The sequence below is a fragment of the Schistocerca gregaria genome, chromosome 6, assembly GCF_023897955.1.
Source record: "Schistocerca gregaria isolate iqSchGreg1 chromosome 6, iqSchGreg1.2, whole genome shotgun sequence".
In the NCBI taxonomy this organism is placed as follows: Eukaryota; Metazoa; Arthropoda; class Insecta; order Orthoptera; family Acrididae; genus Schistocerca; species Schistocerca gregaria.
Window position 1 is genome coordinate 460,871,226 of NC_064925.1, and position 16,997 is coordinate 460,888,222.

General features: G+C 41.9%; 1 protein-coding gene across 1 annotated transcript in view; it reads left to right on the forward strand.

The window, feature by feature from the left end:
- Positions 1-8,408: 8,408 nt before the first annotated feature.
- Positions 8,409-16,997, forward strand: part of LOC126278115 (probable ATP-dependent RNA helicase DDX43) — an 86,305-nt gene continuing 77,716 nt past the window's right edge. The window contains exons 1-2 of the mRNA XM_049977999.1: positions 8,409-8,556; positions 10,794-11,168. Coding sequence (XP_049833956.1) covers positions 8,443-8,556; positions 10,794-11,168 — 489 coding nt within the window. The 5' untranslated portion in view covers positions 8,409-8,442. The remainder of the gene's footprint in view (positions 8,557-10,793; positions 11,169-16,997) is intronic.

Sequence of the window (16,997 nt, forward strand, 5' to 3'; positions counted from 1 at the left end):
AATTAAGTCAGGTGATGCTGAGGGAATTAGATTAGGAAATGAGAAGCATAAAGTAGTAAATGAGTTTTGATATTTGGGGAGCAAAATAACTGATGATGATCGAAGTAGAGACGATATAAAATGTAGACTGGCAATGGCAAGGAATGCGTTCCTGAAGAAGAGAAATTTGTTAACATCGAGTATAGGTCTAAGTGTCAGGAAGCTGTTTCTAAAAGTATGGAAGTGAAACACGGACGACAAATAGTTTGGACAAGAAGAGCATAGAAGCTTTCGAAATCTGGTGCTACAGAAGAATGCTGGGGATTAGATGGGTAGATCACATAAATAATGAGGAGGAATTGAATAGAATTGGGGAGAAGAGAAGTTTGTGGCACAACTTGACCAGAAGAAGGGATCGGTTGGTAGAACATGTTCTGTGGCATCAAGGGATCACCAATTTAGTATTGGAGGGCACCGTGGAGGGTAAAAATCGTAGAGGGAGACCAAGAGATGAATACACTAAGCAGATTCAGAAGGATTTAGGTTGCAGTAGGTACTGGGAGATGAAGAAGCTTGCACAGGATAGAGTAGCATGGAGAGCTGCATCAAACCAGTCTCAGGACTGAAGACCACAACAACAACAACATATTTAATTATAATAGCTGGACTTTCAAAACATGTAGTAGCATAAAAACTATATCTCTAACTTCTCAAAACTGACATACCATAACATGGTGTGACGCTGTGCTACCTTTGAAGGTTTCACCAAAAAAACTTTTTTAAAGAAAATTTTTTAACGCATTCTGAAGGTATATGCATCATCCAATGCTCTCAGTACTTGTTTCCTGTAGTACACCATGGGACTAAAAAAGGCATGAACTTAGCATAAAGTCAAGTGCTATGCTAAAGTGACTTTGTGAAAGTGCGTCCACTTAGGATTCTTCAAAGTTAGTGTTATATTTTAGTTGCTATCTGTTCGCTCATACTCGTAAAATCCAAGATTATGGCTCTCTATTGCACTTCTTTTCCACAACCGTTATGAAGTATATGCCGTCTTCATTAAGTACAATGGGAGCTAAGTTATAATAATAATTGTAAAAACTTATTTTTAATTTTTACCCAGCCATCAATGATGGAATTGAGTAAGTTTTCACTGCAGACTAATATTTCCCAGGTTCTGGTAACATGAATCTTTTATAAAAGGTTCTATTGAAATATGAATACACTATTTTCAATTTTGACTTCGTTTTAATGAATTCTTAGTCATTTTCCTAAATGCAAGTACATAAATAAACACAAAGTTAATCTGTAATGAACTAATTTTCAGGCGAAATTGCCTGATTGATTATACAGTCTTGACGACCAAATGTAATGCATTCTTTGTTGAAATTAAACTTTTAATCAATTTTCAATCATAAAAATTAATCTAAGCTCAATTAGCTCAAACTATGACATACGTGATGAAATGTAAATACAGATCAATCATTCAAAATAATAAAACATTTGAGAGTTACATCTGAAATTTTTTAAATAAGTAGTTCTAACAAAATATAGACATTAAGTCTGTATTACAAAATATCATATTTGTGAGTGGTGTATTTATTTTCATAAAAAATTACCTTTGAACAGTATGTAATAGCTGGTGCATTTGGGGATTGGATGAAATACAATCTGACGAATTAATATCAGCACTAACATCACTTGAGAACAGAACATCAACAGGAAAAGACGGCATTAATGCTGAATTATAAAAATATAGAGGAATGATGATACACCAACGACTGTTGGAAGAAGAATAGTATTCCCAAAGATTGGAAAACAGCTAGAGTGATATCAGTTTTTAAAAAAGGAGATAAAAGCCTATTCAGTAATTACAGAGGAATACGTTTACTGGTCTCAGCATAAAAGGTGTACGCAAAGATTATAAATACAAGACTTAAAACATAGCAGAAGCAGTACTGCAAAAGGAACAAATGGTTTTTAGGAAAGGGTGCACCACAATGGATGCAGTTTTTATTCTACAGCAAATAATAGAAAAGTTGAGAGAGTATAATAAAGAAACACACATTGCTTTTATTGACTTTAAAAACGCTTTTGACACTGCCAATAGACAGAAACCTTGGGAAGTAATGATGAATCGCATATATCCAAAACATTTAGTAAATGTAATAAAAAGTTTACGTCAAGACACAAATATCACTCTAGATCTCAATGGTAAAACAACTAATCAGATACAAACTAACATAGGGGTATGACAAGGCTGCTGCATCTCTCCAACTTTTGTTCAATACCCACATTAATGAAATAATACATACTTGGAAATCAGACTTTTGGAAAGGCATCTAGCTACACAGGACCACTCTTTTATATAATTTACTATATGCTGATGATGCAGTGACCGTAGCAGACAAGGAAGATGACCTTCAGAAAGGAATCTACTAACTAAAACAAATAAGTGCAAAATTTAACATGGAATTTTCAAAAGAAAAAACTAATATAGTGGCCTTCATGGCGAAAGAACCAATCAGAACCAAAATAGTGATAGATCAGAAGATTTTAGCACAAGTAAACCGTTTCAGTAACCTCAGATGTGAAATACCATATGGCTACAGCAGAGATATTCAAATTCAGCTTAGTAAATTCAGCCAGGTATGTGGAACAATTGACAGAAACCTAAAAAACAAAGCCAGGAAAGGCACTCAAATCAAATTTTACAAAACTGTTGCAGTTCCCACACTGCTCTACGAAAGTGTGACCTGGGTGATTACCCAAAAGCAAGAAAGCCTGATTAAGGCACAAGAAATGAAATTCCTTAGAGGTGTTCATGATTGCACAAGAGAAGACAGACTAAGAAATTAAGATATTAGCGAAGAACTGCAAATCTTTAGCCTCAATGGTAAAATTCGAAATTACAGAAGAAAATGGAACGAACATCTACAAAGAATGGAGAGTGAAAGACTTCCCTTAAAGATAAGATATTATAAGTACCAAGGGAGAAGAGACAGAGGAAGACCCAGACAGAGATGGGTAGCATAACAGGCAATTCCTGCCTAATACCTGAAGAGAAGTTGAAGATGAACATGATGAAGAAGTAGAGCTACCCAAGGAGACAAAAACCACTCAAGACTAAGTGGGTGTTAAAAGTACAGCCTGGGACTAGCAGTACACCAGAAACATTTAAGGCTCTCCTTGTGGTAAAAGGATGCATTCAAGTTCAAGGTGTTGATTATCAGGAAACCTTCATAATAGTGGTCAAGCATACATCCATTAGATATCTCTTGTTTATGGCAGCTCGAGAGAACTTAAAGGTCGACCATGTTGACATCACCACTGCTTGTCTCTATAGAGATAAGAAGAAATTTATGTCATTCCACCGGAAAATTTTGCAATTCCTGGAAAACTGTGGAGGCTGAAGAAAGCTGTTTATCTATCCAAACAGGCTGGTAGTGTAACATCGCAGCTATTTACACGGCTGCAGAGTTTGCAGTAAGTTTTATTCCGTTAGGTCAATCTGTATTGGAGGCTGGCAATGAAGCCTCCAGACCCAGCTGTTGTGTGGTAGGCTGTTGGCGTCATAATGGCATCTGTCACTGTGTGCAGACCGTGAGAAATGCTCTGTGTGGAGCGTACTAAGATCACTTATTCATCTCACCTAAGAAACTAAATAAGTATGATAAATATGATGTGATTGTTTTCAAATTTGGTATAGGAACTTTTATAATTTAGAACAGTGTGTCAAATTTTCATGTGGATAAATTTCATAGTTTTGGAAATATAAAAAAAAACATATTAAAAAAATACTTAACAGACACTCAGTAAAGTAAATTCAGATAGGAATCATGACAATTTAAGTTTCTTTGTTATCTGAAAACAATAACAGCACCCTCAGAGCGCACAAGTTATTTTTAAGGAATTTTGTTTCTAAACTTGTAATAATTTTGCTTTCGTAATTGAAATAATAGTTTAAAAGTTGATATTTATATTTTGTGTTAGGGTGGGAGTAGATGAGAGTGAATGTGAGTGTGTATGTGACATAAGTCAAATTTCAATTTTATGATGTATTACACCATCTGTAACTAGCAAGTGTTATGTAAACAGGACGTCCTGAAAACAGTGAATCCCTCTAACTGGAGGATGACGTATGTCTAGGATCGTTTGCTCTTGTAATAAGTCAACCAGAAAGAAAGTAACAGGTTACTTAGTTCCAAAGTATATTTCAAGCATAGTTTTGTTTTAATTTTCGTTTAGTTTGATTTTGTGGAACATTTTGTGAATTCTTGGTATATGAAATGACGTAGATGCATCTGTGAATGCAGACTGGAGTAAAGCAGTTTGCACTCGAAATTGATCATGAGAGGTTAATCTGATTGAATGATCATTTTGATCAACCAATGAGAGAGAAGTCTTTCCTGTGTAATAGAATGAGTTATTTGCCCTGTGAGCGGCGGCATTCAGCCAGTCGTGGACTCTCTGTAGGACGAGAAGGTCATGTTAAATGTGCCTTAAAAATTATCTGTAAGATAAAGAAATAACGGTTAAATCGAGCTCGGTTTATATCGCAGTGCTAGAAGATGCAATTACAGACATTACGCTGAAGTTTTGAGAGGTTTTGGAATGTTGGTTGCAGAATAACCCGCGTGTGAAACTACTGGCCTTTGTCAATATTCTGTGTGGCGTGTTCCATATGCAAGTACAGAACATTTTGGCAAGAATTTTCTTTCGAAGAATCCATTGAAAAGGACAGAATGTGAACTCGTTTTATAACATGGTGCTGGCTGTGTGAATCTCGTAATATTTTAGGTTGGCCTTAATACATTTCTGCCTCTCTTACATATTATATAAGCTGCACAAACTAGTAGTAGATGTACTACCAACGTAAATGTGGGTTTGGTGACACAATAAATGAAAAGAACCGTAATAAAACATCAGTATCTACAAACTAGCATTTTCAATAAAGGGAGGAAGCAACCACTTTGCCCATTATTAATAGAGATTTACAGGTTTATCTTGTTACTTGAGCTACACAGACTGTGTAATCGTAAGTATGGACGGTGGTTTTCTTCAACGCTGCTTTTCTCTTCATCTACCAAGTACCTACGAATGCAGAGCAATGGGCGGTGGTTGGACGCTATGCTGAGGTAGGTGGACATCAATAATAAATTGCAACGAAGTGCAACAAGCCTGCCCCACTTCAGGATGAATTGAAATTTAAAAAAATGATGAGGGATAAAGAAAACTGAAATTTAACAGATCAAACACTGATCCATATATCTATTTTCACAGGAGTGGCGCCAAAGTAGTCATCATAGCTTTATATGTCGGTGATACGCTATTATTGTAAAATGACAGAAGTGTTTTGGATCAGTTCAAAAGTTCTTTGAAGAGAATTTTTGAGATAAAAGATTTATGACAGGATGGAAATTATTCCAAAAGAAATGTACATTTTTTTAAATCCATCTTTTATTCTACATGTTTTTAAGTTTTACATTGAGTAGTTACATCGTTTAGAAACAATATTTTCATTTCTCCACATAATTTCCATCGCTCTCAACTGCCTTACGCCATCTTGGAATCAGTGACTGTATACCCGCACAGTAAAATTCTAGACCAACCTGTTTGAACCACTCTTTGGCAGCGTGCACAATGGAGTCATCATCTTCAAACATTGTTGCACGAAGAGAGCCTCTCAGTTTCCCAAAGAGATGATAATCACATGGAGCCAGGTCAGGACTGTAAGGCGGGGGTTTCAGTGTTGTCCATCCGAGTTTTGTGATCTATTCCATGTTTTTTTTGACTGACATGTGGCTGTGCATTGCAAAAAATCCTGCTTTTGTGGATGTGGTTGAACATGACTCAGTCGAGCTTGATGTTTCTTCAGTGTCGTCACATATGCATCAGAATTTATGGTGGTTCCACTTGGCATGATGTCCACAAGCAAGAGTTCTTAAGAAGCGAAAAACACTGTAGCCATAACTTTTTCAGCAGAAGGTGTGGTTCTGAATTTTTTTCTTGGGTGAATTTGCATGATGCCGCTCCATTGATTGCTTCTTCGTCTCTGGTGAAAAATGGTGGAGTCATATTTCATCACCTGTCACAGTTCTTCCAAGAAATTCATCTCCACCATTCTTGTACTGTTCCAAAAGTTCGCTGCATACCGTTTTCCTTTTGAGCCACTGTCAACATCCTGGGAACCCACCTGGTACAAACGTTTTTTAACGACAACACTTCCAGTATTCTGCAAACACTTCCTTCCCCTATCCCAACGTAGCGTGACAATTCGTTCACTGTGATGCGTCTGTCAGCAGTCACCAATTCGTTAACTCTCTGCACATTGTCTGGAGTGTGTGCAGTACGAGGCCTGCCGATGTGAGGACAATCGTCAATACTACCGTGCCCGCTTTCATCACGTAACCTGCATGCCCACCGACCAACTGTACTGCGATCGACAGCAGCATCTTCATACACCTTTTTTCAACCTCTTGTGGATGTTTCCCACTGTCTCGTTTTCACAGCACAGGAATTCTATGACAGCACGTTGCTTGTGACGAACGTCAAGTTTAGCAACCATCTTGAAGACATGGTGTGACGGCGCCACTCAAGGGAACAGGTTGAACTAAGTTTGAAAACAAGCGGGAAGGATGTATCTACACACTGTAAAACTTTTACACATGCTGGATGAAAACTGTAGTTTTACAAAAATAGTGTGCATTTCTTTTGGAGTGACCCTTGTACATGGGATCATGATAAAGGAAAAATTTGGATCTCCCAGAAATTGTATGCAAAAAAAGTTCTGGAGAAATTTGGAATGAGTGAAGCCAAGTCGGTATCAACACCGCTTGAACGTGATTTGGACTTTAAACACTCAAATCAGATAATATCAAGGTACAATATCAAGAAAAAATAGGAAGTCTTATATATCTAAACCAAGTCTCCAAGCCATGATGTACGTTTTTTGCTATAAATCTCCTTAGCGGATATAATCATTGTTTTAAAATGATTTATTGGTTGTCAGTAAAAAGATTGTTTAGATATTTAAAGGGAATCATGGACTACAAGCTAGAATTTTCTAGAGATGGTAACAGAGAAATAATGGCCTTCAGCGATGCAGATTGGGGAAATAAAATCAATGACTGGCAATTTGTCACTGGTTCATGCATAAAAATGCAAAACTCTTTAGCTTCGTGGTCTAATAGAAAACAAAACACACTTGTATGTGCTACTTTTGAAGCTGAATGCATGGCCTTGGCATCAACTGTTCAAGATTTACCGTGGTTAAGACAACTTATGTTTGAGGTAGATCCAAGCAGTGCCATAAAGTCATTTAAAGTATACTCTGATAATGAAGGAGCCATTCAGTTAGCCAAGAATCTGGTGACAAAATCCAGATGAAATCATATAGATATAAAGTATCACTTCATAAGAAGGCATGTTGAATTAGGTGATATTAATGTTGGTCATCTGCCTTTTGAAGAGATATTAGCAAATGCTTTCACAAACCCACATAGCTATGCCAGACATGAAACATGTGTAATAAACTGTGGCCCTGGGAAAAAGTGAAGGAGTGGCAGTACATTTAGACTTTATACTGTGTGTCCATGTCAATTTAAGTGACATGTTCAGAAATGTAAACTGATATCAACATTTTTTCCTTCCTCCTTTCTTTTTTAATTACTCTGTAAGTATTATGTTCTCTGGTATGAAGTCGTTGTAATTCACGCACTAATCAATTAAAAAACGTTACCTCAGAAAGCTTACTCGTTTACATTAAAGTGCTCAAAAAACAAAAACAAACACTGCATTGTACATGCATTCATCGCAGAACTGCACACGATACGATACACACTTAGCATTTCATGCTAAATCTGAGGACCTTACCTAGAACGGCGGTGCAGGATTTCTGTATATCCTCCCCTATGCTCATTCAATGAGTATGGAACTACTTTACCTTGACTTTGATCTGATGCCTTTTACTTAAAGGCACAAGCTATAAATATTTTTTGTGCGTATAAAAAATTTAACGTGCATGTGACACCGGCAGTTCGAAGTATATCTATTTCATTCAGCTACACCACAGTATGAATGTAGAACATGAAACAAAAGGTATTGTGCTTTCATGTACTGTAAATTAAATCGCGTTTTGAACAAAATTTTTTGTGGATTGCACAGTGATTATAAATACTGTTCTGATACATGCTTCTTATTTGATTGACTACAGACTATTGGACTCTGTACAAGCTTGGAAGCTAACAATGCTTGTGGTCACAGTTTCTTACATCCATAATGTTTTTTATAATGCTAATCCATCGTCGACAAGATTAGAAAAATGTAGGAATTTAATACTTACATAAAATGTACAACAGTTTTCTTGTACTTCCGGATGTAAGTCGGAGAATACGTATTTTAGGAAAACTGAACTTGTATTTTTCTCTGGAAATGTGAGCCGAACGAAATCGATAGTTCTACATGCGGAATACAATAATCACCAATCGATTGTTGAGTATCTCTTGTTGGGATGGATGTGTACGAAATATATTGAAGATACCTGTTTTGGGAGAATCAAGTGTCGGGTTGTTATCGGTAAGTTCTGTTAGAAGTGTAATCATCATTTTTTTCTTTGTTTTATAAATGTCGTAATTATTAATCGGTTTTTGGTTGTAATTTGACGTCAAATAGAGTTTTGTTGACATCGGCGTTCCATGCAAAGTTTCAGCCGAGATTAAGAAATTTTCTGGGTAAACTAGAGCGACTTGTAAGCATAAAGGCGTTTCACAGTTGTCAAAATTTGATGCTCGATCCTGAGGTGCATATTAAACGTGCAATTACCACGCGGATGCTATTGTTTGTCAATTTGCGACTCCTTTGAAATCCCCTAAGAATGGTATTAAATATCGCCGCAAATGTATCGTGAAGTTTTTTAATGCTGTACTTGAAGAATAGGTTTGACTAGGCGATGTTAATAGGCTGCAGTAACTTTTAACCCACTGATGAACGTAATGAAACGCTCAGTGTTTCTGATTAGAGCCGAAAACTTAAATTGGGGGGAATGAGCCTAATTACAACGTAATTTCATGTTTAGTGCTATAATATGTAGTCGTCTTTAATAGTGAGTGGAAAGACGGGCTGTGTGTGGAGTGTTACTAAGTCATAGCTACCAAATTGAGATACCGTTTTGATTGCGGTAGCTATTTGTTCAGACAGTTTTGTTGAAAATGTGGTATTGTGACCGCATGTGTTTCAAACTGTTCGGTGTTCAGTGTAATGTGTGAAACAGATATTGTTATTACGCGGTGCACAATAAGTTTCTTGTTTGATTACATTCCAGTTTTGATCATTTTGGCATCCAAGATTGTGGTAGTTTAGAGCGAGTGGTTAATGTAAAGTTTCCAGTTGGTGTTGTGATAGAAAAAAATTGGGTTATTACTGGGAAGAACCGAAGAATGCAATACAGCCCGTCATCTTTGATCGGTGACACTGTCAACCAGGGGACTATGGCGTAATAATGATACGTGTATAAATATTGTAAGCATCAAAGTATTGGGACCCAAAATGGGAGGAAAAAAAGATTTATGCATTGTTATACATTAGATATGATGTATTTATAATGAGAAAGGTGGCACAGTGGTTGGCACACTTTCCGATGGTGATTTTACTGTCGAGGATATTGATATCCACATGGAGGAGCCGGGAACTGTCTAACATCCCACGTGACCTCTCAAGTAAATCACCAGCACTGGGGGAGAAGGACAACCATCACTAATTACTGGCTCCCACAGGGACATCCCTATGACAGTGTAACTGGAATTGGAATATCAGTTGCATCTGAAAGAACTGCAGCTCCTGGCCCATGTCACAATGTGATTGAGGACTTTCTTGTGCATCGTACTGCATCAAAAATGTTAACGTGTCTCCTGACCTCTTCATTTTACAGACGTCAGTCAGAAGCTTTGGTACCCATTGTGTTCAAAATTTAAAATAGCTAAGCTTTTCAGTCACAAGTTCTTCCAACATTATGTGACAGGAGGGAAATTACTGAGGATTATGTGCTTGTGGACTGATGATATTCTCTGATTCTATCATTATCTCTTGCGTGTTTGTCACAACATGATCGTCCACTTCTACCTTAAACATGGATGTTTGCCTGTCCTTCCTGAGACTAATGGCACCATTTTCTTACAGCACTGTCATCCAAAATTTTATGACCATATACTGTGCAAAGTTCACTGTGCATGTCAACAGCTCTCTTGTTTTTCACACAAGCGGAATGTATCACAACACACAATTGAAAGGTGATGGCCTACCTGACAATAGTGGCCATTTTGATTAAAACTATGTTGTAAGAAACTGTTCAGTAACCGTTCTGCAGCACTGTCAGACTTGGAGATAGCGGGCACAGCTACCTACCTTCACCAGATAATATCGGAACCAACTTTCCGAAAATAACTTGTACTTAGTTATGAGCACTGGCAGTTGAAATGGATCTGAAGAGTTTTAACTGATCAAAGAATCAAAACATAAAGAAAGGAACAAGTATGTTGTATTGTTAAATTACAGAAGTGTTTGGTAAGTTATCTCATTTGTTTCGTAACTTGAAAATGAGAAGTTGACATACAGGTTTACTAAATGTGACATACAGAATCTTTGTTCATTACGGTAGAGCTTTGTAAGAAAAGATATTTCTTTTGAGAAATTCATGTATGTTGACCCACACATAAAAAGGTGTAATTTTTTTTCTTGTATTCCTTTTTTGTGGATTGTAAGATACTTAATTTGTTAAAGCAATGTACATTTGCTGATTTATTTATTTTGATTCACAGGTAAAAATGAGTGATGATGGCTGGGATTCTGGTGGTGAATCTCAAAATACGAATTACTTACCTGTGTACTCACAAACCTTCTCTCGAGGTCGAAACAATGGGGGCCGTGGGGGAGAGGACTTGAGAGAATTGGGACAGAGAGGAGGCAGAGGCTATGGTGATCGGCAAGGTGGAAGAGGTCGAGGCAACCAGTGGACCGGGCCAAGGAGAGGAGGACCCAGTGGAAACTGGAGACAGAGGGAGTCTAATGCAGATAACTCTCCCACAAATGAGGAAGTGATCATGAGTGTAAACTGTAGTGATGTTGGGAAAGTCATTGGTAAAGGTGGCTCAAAAATACGAGAATTAGAACAAGAAAGTGGTGCAAGTATTCAGGCGAGTATGGTGTTACCAGTTTTCAGTATTCTTTCCTAGTCAGTAAAAGAAATTGTCAGGTGTTATTCATAAAAATTATTGCAAAAATTGGTATTGGGCGAGGAAGAAAATTTGAAATTAATTGATGGAGCTAAACTTATTTCCACCTGTGTTGATTAAGAGCTTTCAATTGTTTTGTACAAGTAATCAATCAGTTTCTAAATACTCTTGACAAAACTTTTAGTGGCAGTGTGGTACTTCTTATTGTAGATGTTGCTCAGCAGTATGCTAAGTTGTGTGAGCAGGGTGTATGTGCCCCAGGAAAAACCAGGGATTTTTTTCCATACAAGAGAAAACGAGGAAAAACCCAGTGGTTTTTTGAATTCCAGGCATTTATCATTGCTATACTTTCAAATTAATTTTTTGTAATTTTTACTGGTAAGAACTGATACTCTTAACAAAGAATATTAATGTATCCCACTACAGCAAAATAACACTGCAGCAATAAAACATAAACAAGAGGAAATTTGTGCTACCAAAGTTGATTCTGATCTAAAAACAAGAGGGGAAACTCAACAAAATGTAATATAGCAGCATATTATATCTACCACATAACACATTTATTGTGCGTATAAAAGGAAACACGTATTACAGACCACTGGTGATATTTCCCCAATGAAGGAAGCGAAATGCGTGTAGCAAAAAACGAACTATCTTCAATTAGTTGCATAGGTGGTACATACCTCCATGAATATATATAGGTGGGCCGGCCCCGGATCGAAACCACCTGGCAGATTAATGACAAGGGCCGATGTGCCGGCCAGCCTGGATGTGGTTATTAGGCAGTTTCCCGCATCCCCCTGGGTGAATAACGGGCTGGTCCCCACGTTCCGCCTCAGTTGCATGGCATGCAGGCATCTGAACACTTTTGCACTATTCCATGGATTACACTAGTCAGACAGTTGAGGTATTCTAATTCCTTCCCGGAGGGGGGGGGGGGGGGTTACAGGGTGGAGGCAGGAAGGGCATCCAGCCACCGCTTAAACTAACATTGCCACATCCGATCCGATTAACCTGTGTCTCCGCGGGACAACAGGCACAAGCAAAAGAAAGAAAGTGTGTATCTACCTCCAGATGCTGCTGTGCCCCTGAATGTATTAGCTGCACTGATTGATCTACTCCCTAAACCTTCCTACTTTTGGAAGATTTTAATGCCTGTAACCCCTTGTGGGGTGGCACCATGCTTACTGGCCGAGGCAGAGATGTCGAAACTTTACTGTCTCAGTTCGACCTCTGTCTCTTAAATACTGGGGCCGCCACACATTTTAGTGTGACTCATGGTAGTTACTCGGCCATTGATTTATCAATTTGCAGCCCAGGACTTCCCCCATCTATCTATAGATGAGCACATGAGTCATATGTGGTAGTGAGTGACTATTTCCCCATCTCCCTGTCACTGCCCTGGCATCAGGCCCACGGATGTTTGCCCAGATGGGCTTTAAACAAGGCAGACTGGAAACTTTCATCGTTGAATCTCCCACACACAGTAACATCGGTGTCATGGTTCAGCAGGTGACTACAACAATTGTTTCTGCAGCAGAAAACGTGATCTCTCCCTCTGTAGGGGTGCCTGAGGCATAAGGCATTCCCTTGGTCACCAGAAGTCGCTGAAGCAATTAAGGAACGTTGACGAGCTTTACATTGGCATAAGCGGCACCCTTCACTGGAGCACCTTGTGCCCTTTAAACGGTTCTGCCCCCCAGGGGGCTCGCGGTCCTTTCGTGAGTACGTGCGTGGCGAGCACGGGGCCCCGAGCTATTGCAGCCTTCCTTCTTTTTCCGGGCTGCATTTCCTTTCCCTTCCCCTCCTTTCCTGTCCTTCATCCTTCCCTCCGACCTCTCCTCTCCCTCTCTTGGTGTCCCTACTTATGGTGTCCCTCCTTATGTTGGCCCTGCTATTCTCCTGGTTCTGTTGACCTTGCAATTCGGCCTTGTTCTGTAATTCCTTCATCCTTTTGGTATTCTCTGGTCCCCTCTGGGGTTTGACCTCCATCACTAAATTTTCTTCCGTAGTGTGAGCCATTTGGGGAAGAGCACCTTACCTAGTGTCTCTGGCGTGTGCCATCATCATTGATTCCATCGTTTCCTTTACGTCGTTGTTTGACGCTAGGGTCCATAGCCAGCACGGTAGCCAGCCCGTGTGGTGGGGTCGCTATGTACCCATTTGGTTGAGCCCCCTGAAAACACAGGGATCACACGTCTGATACCTGAGCTGTGACCTCCTCATGTAAGCCTAGGAGTGGTTGCTTGTCGTCCTGGAGCATCGGAACTCCCAGCAATGGCCGCCGTGCCAGACGGCCCTTGCTGTGGCTGGGTGGCGCCCATGAGGAGAGCCCCTGATCGGAGTGGGTGGTATCAGGGCGGACACTATGCTCATGAAACGCATAAGAGTCCACAACTCTGGCCGTTCTCCGGCCGTCTCTTTGACTGGAAAAGATTCTTCACGTGCTGCTTCCTCTGCCCCTTCCGCCTTCCCTTCCGTGGCTACCCCCTGGGAGGAGGGCCAGGCTCGTCGGCTGGGGGCGAAACCTTTCCCTCGCTATCTGGTTTGCGCCAGAACTGATGGGGATACTTTTACTCATACGAAACCTATGTTTTTTGTTGAACACATCGAAGACAAGTTTGGCGAGGTGGACTCTATCAGCAAGATGCGGTCTGGGTCGCTGTTGATTAAAACCGCTTCAGCTACCCAGTCTGCAGCTCTCCGTGCCTGTACCCATCTTGGTCCGATTCCTGTGTCAATTACCCCACACCAGTCCTTGAACATGGTGCAAGGTGTAATTTTCCATAGAGACCTCCTCCTTCAATCTGATGAGGAACTTCGGGACAATCTAAGCCGGCGGGGGGTTCACTTTGTTCGGCGGGTTCAGAGGGGTCCGAAGGACAACCGCGTTGACACTGGTGCATTTATCTTGGCCTTTGAAGGGGACACCCTCCCTGAGAAGGTCAAGATTATGGTCTATCGGTGTGACGTGAAGCCATACATCCCACCACCTATGCGATGTTTCAAGTGTTTGCGTTTTGGCCACATGTCTTCGCGCTGTTCGCAGGCCCCCCTCTGTGGTGACTGTGGACATCCGTTCCATGAGGGAAGTTCCTGTGTTCCCCCTCCTGTGTGCGTAAATTGTCGTGGAAATCATTCTTCACGGTCACTGGATTGCCCAGTGTATCAGAAAGAGAAAAAGATACAGGAGTATAAGACTCTTGATCGTCTCACCTATACCGAGGCCCGTAAAAAGTATACACGCCTTCATCCAGTGACCCTGACAACTAGTTATGCTTCAGCAGTATCTTCACCCCCTCCTCCTCATTCCTTACCCCAGTCCCGAACCCCTTTCCTCCCCCCTCCCCCAGCGGTTCCCACACCATCCCCCCCGGGCACCGCTTCCTCTCCCCGGCTGGAGAAGTGTCCTGCTTCTTCGGCGTCTGCCGGTCATGGGCGCCCCTCGCGGGATCCCCCTTCCCGGCACCTTCCAGGCCAAAGGTCTGCTGCCATGCGGCCACCACGAGAACCACGGTCTGCGGGCCCTCAGATCGCCCGCTCTCTTTCTGTTCCCGATCTTGCTGTGGCTGGCTCCATTTTGTTGCACAGCCCTCCACGATCCCAAACAGAAAGAAAGAAGAAGCACAAGTCCCGGGACAAGGAGTCTCTGGTATCGCCAGAGGTCTCGTCCCCATCTTCACAACCTAACTCTGACCTGTTATTCATGGATGTCGCCCCCTCCTTGTCGGTGACGGGTGGTGACCCACCGGCATGACTGACATTAGCCTGTTCACCCCCCAATTGACTCATCGTTCTTTGGCTATCCAATGGAACTGTAATGGCTATTACCGTCACCTACCGGAGTTGCAATCCCTTCTTTCGTTCTACTCTGTGGCTTGTGTGGTTATACAAGAAACTCATTTTACTGGTGGTCACTCACCAACCCTCCGTGGCTTCTGTGCTTTCTGTCGAAATCGGGTCGGCCCCCTACGGGCGTCTGGCGGAGTTTGCACGTTGGTCCGAACGGACATCGCCAGCACGTGGATTCCTCTCCAAACTACATTGGAAGCAGTTGCTGTTAGGATCCACCTGGACTCTGGAGTCACAATTTGCAATCTGTATCTCCCTCCTGACAGAACTCCTACACCTGCCTCCTTAAGTGCCCTCCTTCAGCAACTTCCTCCTCCCTTCCTTATACTTGGCGATTTTAATGCACATCATCCCTTGTGGGGCAGTGCATTTCCATCTAGTCGGGGTCATCTCATTGACCAGTTTATTACCGACCACGACTTGTGCCTTCTTAACGATGGCTCCCCTACCCATTTCAGTGCCGGTCATAGTAGCTTTTCTGCCATTGATCTTTCTCTCTCTTCTCCCTCCCTCCTCCCTTCCCTAAAATGGTCACCGCACGACGACCTTTGCGATAGTGACCACTTCCCGTTGATTCTCTCGCTCCCTTCCCGCTCCCCCATGGACAGATCACCTCGTTGGTCCTTCCAACGTGCCAATTGGCCTCTGTATACTGCACAGGTCGTTTTTTCTCCCTCATTGTCGGATGGTATTGATGATGTCATACGTGACATGTCTGACGCGATTGTTCACGCTGCTAGCCTTGCTATCCCGCGCTCATCTGGACCATTTCGCCGCCGGCAGGTCCCTTGGTGGAGTTCGGACATTGCCGTTGCCATCCGTGATCGCCGTCGAGCTTTGCAACACCTTAAGAGGCATCCATCCGTTGCCAATCTTATTACCTTTAAACGCCTTCGCGCAAGGGCCCGTTACTTAATCAAACGGAGCAAACGGATGTGTTGGGAACGCTTTGTTTCTTCCCTCGGTTCTGCTGTCCCTCTGTCGCGGGTATGGGCTACACTTCGCTCTCTCCAAGGTTGCCATCGGCAGTCTACCCTCCCGGGTCTTCACCTCCCGGATGGCCTTTGCACGGACCCGTTGATTCTCGCGGAACACCTTGCGACCCATTTTGCAACAGCGTCGGCATCAGCCTCCTATCCGGCTGCTTTCCTTCCCCAGAAACAGCGGGCTGAAGCTTCCGCCTTATGTTTTACCCCCAGCCAGTCAGAATCATACAACGACGCTTTTACTGAATGGGAACTTCTTTCCGCACTCTCCTCTTCTCATGATACGGCCCCTGGCCCAGACTTCATTCATAACCAACTGCTTCAACATCTCAGTGCTCCACAACAGCGACATCTTCTCCGGGTATTTAACCGTATTTGGCTCCAGGGTGACTTCCCTTCTCAATGGAGGGATAGCATCGTGGTTCCCGTCATTAAGCCCGGTAAGAACCCCCTGTTCGTCGACAGCTATCGGCCAATTAGTCTGACGAACGTTGTTTGTAAATTACTTGAACGGATGGTAGCCCGTCGGCTCACTTGGGTCCTCGAATCTCGGCGTCTGTTGTCCCCTTACCAGTGTGGCTTCCGAGAGGGACGGTCTCCGATCGATCATTTACTTCGCTTGGAATCCGCAGTTCGGCAGGCCTTTTCCCAGCGCCGCCATTTGGTTGCTGTATTTTTCGACCTTCGCAAGGCCTATGATACGGCTTGGCGCCATCATATCTACTTACACTTCATGAGTGGGGTCTTCGGGGCCCACTCCCGATTTTTATCCGCCAGTTCTTGTTTCATCGTTCGTTTAGGGTTAGGGTTGGTACAGTTTTAAGTTCTCCGCGAATCCAGGAGAATGGCATCCCTCAGGGTTCCGTATTGAGTGTACTTCTGTTCCTCATTGCTATAGATGGACTTGTGGCCTCCGTCGGTCCTTTGGTCACTCCTGCTCTGTATGTGGATG